The sequence below is a fragment of the Oncorhynchus clarkii genome, unplaced genomic scaffold (genome assembly GCF_045791955.1).
Source record: "Oncorhynchus clarkii lewisi isolate Uvic-CL-2024 unplaced genomic scaffold, UVic_Ocla_1.0 unplaced_contig_2174_pilon_pilon, whole genome shotgun sequence".
Classification (NCBI taxonomy): Eukaryota; Metazoa; Chordata; class Actinopteri; order Salmoniformes; family Salmonidae; genus Oncorhynchus; species Oncorhynchus clarkii.
Window position 1 is genome coordinate 113,972 of NW_027258052.1, and position 10,376 is coordinate 124,347.

The 10,376-nt window shown below is 41.8% G+C and overlaps 1 protein-coding gene across 1 annotated transcript; it reads right to left on the reverse strand.

The window, feature by feature from the left end:
* Positions 1–3,108: 3,108 nt before the first annotated feature.
* On the reverse strand, positions 3,109–5,580 carry LOC139394651 (probable cyclin-dependent serine/threonine-protein kinase DDB_G0292550). The gene has a single exon (XM_071142755.1). The coding sequence runs from the start codon at positions 5,578–5,580 to the stop codon at positions 3,109–3,111; it is 2,472 nt and encodes an 823-aa protein (XP_070998856.1).
* Between the last annotated feature and the right edge of the window lie 4,796 nt (positions 5,581–10,376).

Consider the following 10,376-nt stretch of genomic DNA (forward strand, 5'->3'; position numbering starts at 1 on the left):
GCATAGTGTGGATCCCAGCCAATAGAATAACAGCTGCACAGTGTGGATCCCAGCCTATAGAATAACAGCTGCATAGTGTGGATCCCAGCCTATAGAATAACAGCTGCATAGTGTGGATCCCAGCCTATAGAATAACAGTGTGGATCCCAGCCTATAGAATAACAGCTGTGTAGTGTGGATCCCAGCCTATAGAATAACAGCTGCATAGTGTGGATCCCAGCCAATAGAATAACAGCTGCATATTGTGGATCCCAGCCTATAGAATAACAGCTGCATAGTGTGGATCCCAGCCTATAGAATAACAGCTGCATAGTGTGGATCCCAGCCTATAGAATAACAGCTGCATAGTGTGGATCCCAGCCAATAGAATAACAGCTGCATAGTGTGGATCCCAGCCAATAGAATAACAGCTGCATAGTGTGGATCCCAGCCAATAGAATAACAGCTGCATAGTGTGGATCCCAGCCAATAGAATAACAGCTGCATAGTGTGGATCCCAGCCTATAGAATAACAGTGTGGATCCCAGCCAATAGAATAACAGCTGCATAGTGTGGATCCCAGCTTATAGAATAACAGTGGGGATCCCAGCCTATAGACTAACACTGTGGATCCCAGCCATTAGAATAACAGCTGCATAGTGTGGATCCCAGCCTATAGAATAACAGTGTGGATCCCAGCCAATAGAATAACAGCTGCATAGTGTGGATCCCAGCTTATAGAATAACAGTGGGGATCCCAGCCTATAGAATAACAGTGTGGATCCCAGCCTATAGAATAACAGTGTGGATCCCAGCCTATAGAATAACAGTGAGGATCCCAGCCAAAAGAATAACAGCTGCATAGTGTGGATCCCAGCCAATAGAATAACAGCTGCATAGTGTGGATCCCAGCCTATATAATAACAGTGTGGATCCCAGCCAATAGAATAACAGCTGCATAGTGTGGATCCCAGCCTATAGAAAAACAGTGTGGATCCCAGCCTATAGAATAACAGCTGCACAGTGTGGATCCCAGCCAATAGAATAACAGCTGCATAGTGTGGATCCCAGCCAATAGAATAACAGTTGCGTAGTGTGGATGCCAGCCAATAGAATAACAGCTGCACAGTGTGGATCCCAGCCAATAGAATAACTGCTGCATAGTGTGGATCCCTGCCTATAGAATAACAGTGTGGATCCCAGCCTATAGAATAACAGTGTGGATCCCAGCCAATAGAATAACAGCTGCAGTGTGGATCCCAGCCTATAGAATAACAGTGTGGATCCCAGCATATAGAATAACAGTGTGGATCCCAGCCTATAGAATAACAGTGTGGATCCCAGCCAATAGAATAACAGCTGCATAGTGTGGATCCCAGCTTATAGAATAACAGTGGGGATCCCAGCCTATAGAATAACAGTGAGGATCCCAGCCTATAGAATAACAGCTGCATAGTGTGGATCCCAGCCTATAGAATAACAGCTGCATAGTGTGGATCCCAGCCTATAGAATAACAGTGTGGATCCCAGCCTATAGAATAACAGCTGCACAGTGTGGATCCCAGCATATAGAATAACAGCTGCATAGTGTGGATCCCAGCCTATAGAATAACAGTGTGGATCCCAGCCTATAGAATAACAGCTGTGTAGTGTGGATCCCAGCCTATAGAATAACAGCTGCATATTGTGGATCCCAGCCTATAGAATAACAGCTGCATAGTGTGGATCCCAGCCTATAGAATAACAGCTGCATAGTGTGGATCCCAGCCTGTAGAATAACAGTGTGGATCCCAGCCTATAGAATAACAGCTGCACAGTGTGGATCCCAGCCTATAGAATAACAGATGCATAGTGTGGATCCCAGCCAATAGAATAACAGCTGCATAGTGTGGATCCCAGCCTATAGAATAACAGCTGCATAGTGTGGATCCCAGCCAATAGAATAACAGCTGCATAGTGTGGATCCCAGCCAATAGAATAACAGTGTGGATCCCAGCCTATAGAATAACAGTGTGGATCCCAGCCAATAGAATAACAGTGTGGATCCCAGCCAATAGAATAACAGCTGCACAGTGTGGATCCCAGCCAATAGAATAACAGCTGCATAGTGTGGATCCCAGCCAATAGAATAACAGCTGCATAGTGTGGATCCCAGCCAATAGAATAACAGTGTGGATCCCAGCCAATAGAATAACAGCTGCATAGTGTGGATCCCAGCCAATAGAATAACAGTGTGGATCCCAGCCAATAGAATAACAGCTGCATAGTGTGGATCCCAGCCAATAGAATAACAGCTGCATAGTGTGGATCCCAGCCAATAGAATAACAGCTGCATATTGTGGATCCCAGCCTATAGAATAACAGCTGCATAGTGTGGATCCCAGCCAATAGAATAACAGCTGCATAGTGTGGATCCCAGCCAATAGAATAACAGCTGCATAGTGTGGATCCCAGCCTATAGAATAACAGCTGCATAGTGTGGATCCCAGCCAATAGAATAACAGCTGCATAGTGTGGATCCCAGCCAATAGAATAACAGCTGCATAGTGTGGATCCCAGCCAATAGAATAACAGCTGCATAGTGTGGATCCCAGCCAATAGAATAACAGCTGCATAGTGTGGATCCCAGCCTATGTAGCACTAACTGAAGTTTATTTTGTGCTTCATCCGGGGAGCCGAAGAGTAGAGCATTAGAGTCGTCTGATCTGGAAGTAGAAAAGCGTAGATTAAATTTTCTGAAACATTTTTGGACAGAAAGTTTCAGATTTTTGCAATGTTACGTAGATGGAAAAAGCTGCCCTTTAAATAGTCTTCATATGTTCGTCAAAAGAGATACCAGGGTCCAGAGTAACGCTGGGGTCCTTCACAGTTTTATTTGGAACAACTGTACAACCATCAAGATGACTTGTCAGATTCAACAGAAGGTGTCTTTGTTGCTTGAGACCTAGAACTAGCATCTCTGTTGTGTCCGAGTTGAAAAGTAAAACGTTTGCAGCCATCCACTTCCTTACGTCTGAAACACAGGCTTCCAGGGAGGGCAATGTTGGGGCTTCACCATGTTTCATCATAATGTACAGCTGTATATCTTCCACTTAGCAGTGAAAGTTAACATTATGTTTCTGAATGACATCACCAAGAGGTAAAACACATAGCGAAAACAAGAGTGGTCCTAAAATATAAGCTGCGTATAGTGTAGCTGCTGTTCATAGTGAACATCTTCATATTAAAGCTGTTCATATTAAAGCTGTTCATAGTGAGTCTATTCATAGTGAAGCTGTTCATAGTGAACATGTTCATATTAAAGCTGTTCATATTAAAGCTGTTCATAGTGAGTCTGTTCAAAGTAAAGCTGTTCATATTGAAGCTGTTCATATTGAAGCTGTTCATATTGAAGCTGTTCATATTAAAGCTGTTCATAGTGAAGCTGTTCATAGTGAAGCTGTTCATATTGAAGCTGTTCATATTGAAGCTGTTCATAGTGAAGCTGTTCATATTGAAGCTGTTCATATTAAAGCTGTTCATATTGAAGCTGTTCATATTGAAGCTGTTCATATTAAAGCTGTTCATAGTGAAGCTGTTCATAGTGAAGCTGTTCATATTGAAGCTGTTCATAATGAAGCTGTTCATAATGAAGCTGTTCATATTGAAGCTGTTCATATTAAAGCTGTTCATAATGAAGCTGTTCATAGTGAAGCTGTTCATATTGAAGCTGTTCATAGTGAACATCTTCATAGTAAAGCTGTTCATATTAAAGCTGTTCTTATTAAAGCTGTTCATAGTGAGGCTGATCATAGTGAGGCTGTTCATATTGAAGCTGTTCATAGTGAGGCTGTTCATATTAAAGCTGTTCATATTGAAGCTGTTCATATTGAAGCTGTTCATATTGAAGCTGTTCATATTAAAGCTGTTCATTATGAAGCTGTTCATAGTGAGGCTGTTCATATTAAAGCTGTTCATATTGAAGCTGTTCACATTGAAGCTGTTCATATTGAAGCTGTTCATATTGAAGCTGTTCATAGTGAAGCTGTTCATATTGAAGCTGTTCATATTAAATCTGTTCATTTTGAAGCTGTTCATAATGAAGCTGTTCATATTAAAGCTGTACATAGTGAATCTCCTAGTGAAGCTGTTCATATTAAAGCTGTTCATATTAAAGCTGTTCATATTGAAGCTGTTCATATTGAAGCTGTTCATCTTAAAGCTGTTCATAGTGAAGCTGTTCATAGTGAAGCTGTTCATATTGAAGCTGTTCATATTGAAGCTGTTCATAGTGAAGCTGTTCATATTGAAGCTGTTCATATTAAAGCTGTTCATATTGAAGCTGTTCATATTGAAGCTGTTCATATAAAAGCTGTTCCTAGTGAAGCTGTTCATAGTGAAGCTGTTCATATTGAAGCTGTTCATAATGAAGCTGTTCATAATGAAGCTGTTCATATTGAAGCTGTTCATATTAAAGCTGTTCATAGTGAAGCTGTTCATATTAAAGCTGTTCATATTGAAGCTGTTCATATTGAAGCTGTTCATAATGAAGCTGTTCATATTAAAGCTGTTCATATTGAAGCTGTTCATAGTGAACATCTTCATAGTAAAGCTGTTCATATTAAATCTGTTCATATTAAAGCTGTTCATAGTGAGGCTGATCATAGTGAGGCTGTTCATATTGAAGCTGTTCATAGTGAGGCTGTTCGTATTAAAGCTGTTCATATTGAAGCTGTTCATATTGAAGCTGTTCATATTGAAGCTGTTCATATTAAAGCTGTTCATAATGAAGCTGTTCATAGTGAGGCTGTTCATATTAAAGCTGTTCATATTGAAGCTGTTCATATTGAAGCTGTTCATATTGAAGCTGTTCATATTGAAGCTGTTCATATTGAAGCTGTTCATATTGAAGCTGTTCATATTAAAGCTGTTCATTTTGAAGCTGTTCATAATGAAGCTGTTCATATTAAAGCTGTACATAGTGAATCTCCTAGTGCAGCTGTTCATATTAAAGCTGTTCATATTAAAGCTGTTCATGTTGAAGCTGCTCATGTTGAAGCTGTTCATATTGAAGCTGTTCATATTGAAGCTGTTCATAGTGAAGCTGTTCATATTGAAGCTGTTCATATTAAAGCTGTTCATATTGAAGCTGTTCATATTAAAGCTGTTCATATTGAAGCTGTTCATATTGAAGCTGTTCATATTAAAGCGGTTCATATTGAAGCTGTTTATATTAAAGCTGTTCATATTAAAGCTGTTCATATTGAAGCTGTTCATATTGAAGCTGTTCATATTGAAGCTGTTCATCGTGAAGCTGTTCATATTGAAGCTGTTCATATTAAAGCTGTTCATATTGAAGCTGTTCATATTAAAGCTGTTCATATTGAAGCTGTTCATAGTGAATCTCCTAGTGAAGCTGTTCATAGTGAGGCTGTTCATAGTGAGGCTGTTCGTATTAAAGCTGTTCATAGTGAGGCTTTTCATAGTGAATCTCATAGTGAATCTGTTCATTGTGAGGCTGTTCATAGTGAATCTCATAGTGAATCTGTTCATAGTGAGGCTGTTCATAGTGAATCTCATAGTGAGGCTGTTCATAGTGAGGCTGTTCATAGTGAAACTCATAGTGAATCTGTTCATAGTGAATCTCATAGTGCCTCCATGCCTCCACTGTACCACCTCTTCCCATAGCAGACATACTGGGACTCACACTCCACCTTTGACCCCTTGTAGATTTCTCCAAACCCACATGGATCAGCCTCTCCAGAGTCAGTACAAACCTTCCCTGAAGGAGCCAGTTCATTTGGATTCCCAAAGCACAGAGTAAAGCACAGAGCATATTGCTATCTGGTATCTTAAAGGTTTGGGCGTTGTTTATTGTTGCTGAGTTCAACACAAGTGGCATGATATACAGTGAAGATCAGAACACTTGTCATGGAATATAGTTAAGTGATATTTACCATTAAACCATTTTGACAATCTGTCTCCTATGACCTCAACTCTGATTCCTTTTCTTCAGGGTTGATTTATTAAGAAACATCTAAATTAATTACTGCTTTTGTTTCATCATCAGGCTCGTAGATGTTGCATTAACCAGGTGTATTTGTAATAAAATGGAATGTATGAAAATGTATATTTTTATTTTATTTCAAAAACAATTTGACAACATAATTTTCATCTATTATTGAATTGTCAATGAGGCACCACCTAAAAAAATATTTCCAGGAAAATAATTTAAACACATTTAATTTTGAGCATTTCAGTAAATAATATACAATTCAAAACAAATTCACAAAACAATGAGAAATCTTCTACAACCGTTGTTTTATTTCAAATAATCTGTTTCTATAGTAACATACAATTTGTCTCCGTCAAGATATTTGCTGTGGGTCATACAGGTAGGAAGGTGTCAGGCAGGTTTTAATTCTATAACACACAATAACTACGTAAAATGTGGAGTGGCTTGCAGGAAGTGCACTGTGACACGGTTTCCCCTGACGTGGCAGCAACATTAGCATTGGTCATTACTGTTAGACAGACAGTGGTATGCTTGGTGTACAGGCTCATATTGGCCCTGTGTGGTTAGCTACCTGTATGACAGGCTTGTTGGGGACAGGAGAAACAGCTGTCTTGGCCTGTGAGCTTTAGTAATTAGGCCTGTCATCTCTCTCTGGTCCCCCTTCAGCCGCGCTCCTCAGCCCCACACTAGGCCCGCTCCACAAAATGCTAATATTTTGCTTTCATTGTCACATTCACCTTGACACGGATATTGCCTGGGAGCATAACTGTATGAGATGCCTGTGAATGTGTATTGTTCCTTCTAATAAACCTGCTTCCTGTGTAGCTGGAGGCACCAGCAGCCATCAGATAACGTCTCCTCTAGTGTCATCAATCACCTGCTCTGACAGACGGCCTTCCAATACATTATTTTTTTTTACATCCAGGAACATGCTTAATTATTTGTACTGTAATTAGTTGGGAAAATGTCAGGAAATGTCAGCTGTGTGTAGCTGTGGAAGGGCTCTGCTTGAAAGCTGCAATGACTGAAGTATCATTAGTGTCACATAACTAGACAGGATTCAGCTGGGGAGGGGAGGCAGCGCTTCTCACAACCTAATCACTGTGGGTTACAGGCTGGTTATGTTACAGGCTGGTTTTAGAGACAGCTTCAGTGTAACAGCCTGGTTCAGTGATAGAGGCTGGTTATAGAGGCTAGTTCAGTTGCAGGCTGGTTATAGAGGCTAGTTCAGTTGCAGGCTGGTTATAGAGGCTAGTTCAGTTGCAGGCTGGTTACAAAGGCTAGTTCAGTTGCAGGCTGGTTATAGATGCTAGTTCAGTTGCAGGCTGGTTATATATACTAGTTCAGTTGCAGGCTGGTTATAGAGGCTAGTTTATTTGCAGGCTGGTTATAGAGGCTAGTTTAGTTGCAGCTTGGTTTAGATACAGGCTGGTTTAGTTACAGGCTGGTTTACTTACAGGCTGGTTTTAGAGGCTAGTTTTAGAGGTTGATGTTAGCTAGCATGAAGGCCATCTTATTAGCAACAGCAGTATTATTCTCCATGTCTTGTTCCCTCTTTCCTCCCATCAGTATTATTCTCCATGTCTTGTTCCCTCCTCTCTCCTCCCATCAGTATTATTCTCCATGTCTTGTTCCCTCCTCTCTCCTCCCATCAGTATTATTCTCCATGTCTTGTTCCCTCCTCTTTCCTCTCATCAGTATTATTCTCCATGTCTTGTTCCCTCCTCTCTCCTCCCATCAGTATTATTCTCCATGTCTTGTTCCTGTTAAACTGGGCCTATTTGACCCTGTTAAACTGGGCCTATTTCACCCTGTCAAACTGGGCCTATTTGACCCTGTTAAACTGGGCCTATTTCACCCTGTCAAACTGGGTCTATTTGACCCTGTTAAACTGGGCTTATTTGACCCTGTTATACTGGGCCTATTTCACCCTGTCAAACTGAGCCTATTTCACCCTGTCAAACTGGGCCTATTTGACCCTGTTAAACTGGGCCTATTTGACCCTGTTAAACTGGGCCTATTTGACCCTGTCAAATTCGGCCTATTTGACCCTGTTAAACTGGGCCTATTTGACCCTGTTAAACTGGGCCTATTTGACCCTGTCAAACTGGGCCTATTTGACCCTGTTAAACTGGGCCTATTTGACCCTGTCAAACTGGGCCTATTTGACCCTGTTAAACTGGGCCTATTTGACCCTGTCAAACTGGGCCTATTTGACCCTGTCAAATTGGGCCTATTTGACCGTGTCAAACTGGGCCTATTTGACCCTGTCAAATTGGGCCTATTTGACCCTGTCAAACTGGGCCTATTTGACCTTTTTAAACTGGGCCTATTTGACCCTGTTAAACTGGGCCTATTTGACCCTGTTAAACTGGGCCTATTTCACCCTGTCAAACTGAGCCTATTTCACCCTGTCAAACTGGGCCTATTTGACCCTGTTAAACTGGGCCTATTTGACCCTGTTAAACTGGGCCTATTTGACCCTGTCAAATTCGGCCTATTTGACCCTGTTAAACTGGGCCTATTTGACCCTGTTAAACTGGGCCTATTTGACCCTGTCAAACTGGGCCTATTTGACCCTGTTAAACTGGGCCTATTTGACCCTGTCAAACTGGGCCTATTTGACCCTGTCAAATTGGGCCTATTTGACCCTGTCAAACTGGGCCTATTTGACCCTGTCAAATTGGGCCTATTTGACCCTGTCAAACTGGGCCTATTTGACCTTTTTAAACTGGGCCTATTTGACCCTGTTAAACTGGGCCTATTTGACCCTGTTAAACTGGGCCTATTTGACCCTGTTAAACTGGCTGCCATAAACAGACATCACAGAAATACAGTTGAATATTCTCTCTAGAAAACCGGGTAAAGCATCCCCCTTTTCAATACAATGAATAACAAGTCAAGTTGCTGACTGAAAAGGTAATGAGAATCCTTATTCAGCCATGAGCAGGTTTCTAGCTGCATCCATTTGTCGTCCTCCTTGCTGGACCTCATCATGTCATTATCAACATTTAATCATTGTTTTTGCACCACTAGTGGACATGGATATTAAATAGCCTTCCAAACATATTATATGACCGTTAGTTGTTGCATTCAGCTGCTAGCGACTGTTAAATACATATTCTAGTGTTTATATGATTACTGATCCTTTAATAGGTACAGACAGGAAGCCTGAATTTCCATCCAACACCAAGATCATTTACAATTGTTTGAATAAATCCAGCAGGAATATCTTTTGTTTGGGGAAAAAAATCTGTGGCATTATGAGGTCCCTGAAGAGTTCACTGGTCATTCCTCTTCCAAGGGAAGACTATGGGAGAAAGGGGGAGGAGGGTGAGGACACTGGCGCAGCATACACCCCCGCAGAGCCCCCCCCCCTCCCTCAAAAATGTTTTGGACCACCCAGATAGCATACGAACACGTCATAAGCCATGCAATAAATGTTTAGAATGACAGGAAATGTACTTTAAAACTGGGGGGGGCTAGCTGCGTGAAATTGCGTTATGCCAGTGGGGGAGGATGGGGGAGGAGGAAGCAGCAGGGGGCACAGGAGAGGTTGGGGGGAGCAGGGCACAGCTATACCTGGCCCACGGACAGACACCACTGATGGTCATCCAACATCTCCTTAATTAGCCAGCAGTCTGGCAGTGGAGCACGTTGCTGTGATGTGGCAGGCCTGGTTAGATATGCTGCCAGATGCAGAGCCACCTTCAGCATGTCATTCCATTGTCTAGCAGGGGACACAGAGCCTCCTCCAGCAGGCAGGGAACAGAGGAGGGGGACAGGGAGCGCCAGGCAGTAACAACATGGGGACGTCTTGGCTGGTTCTCCATGACTGCTCCAGCTGAGACAGGACAGTAGAGGTGACCCCTAGTGACCTTGACCTTCAGAGAGCAGACTGGGTGGATTAACACTGTACCGTTATAGCCTCTACAGTAGACTGACTGTGAAGGAGAATAGAATAGTGACTCTATTGGAGAAATCATTCAGTGGAACACTGTCACTGTACTGTTGGAGCTAGAAACACAAGCGTTTTTCGCTGCACTCGTGATAACATCTGCTAAACATGTGTATGTGACCAATAACAGTTTATTTGATTTGATTTCTACCATTCATGATCATTGATAAAATGGGTTATTTTAGGATTTGCCAACAAAGTGCTCCGGTGACAAGTTTACATTAGCATGTTTTTTCTTGTTGAACATAAATGTGAATACTGTGTGTTTCATCCAAACCAGTGAAATATTTCTGTCTTGAGATGATCAGTCTTCTTCTAGTGGCTCTACGGGTGGTTTGGACCTCCGTAAAGCCAGAGGATTATTCATGGTAGAAGTAGTACGCTGTTTACTAAATAACCTAATATCCACAAACAGCACAAGACATATTTAGAACAGGTCTCAGA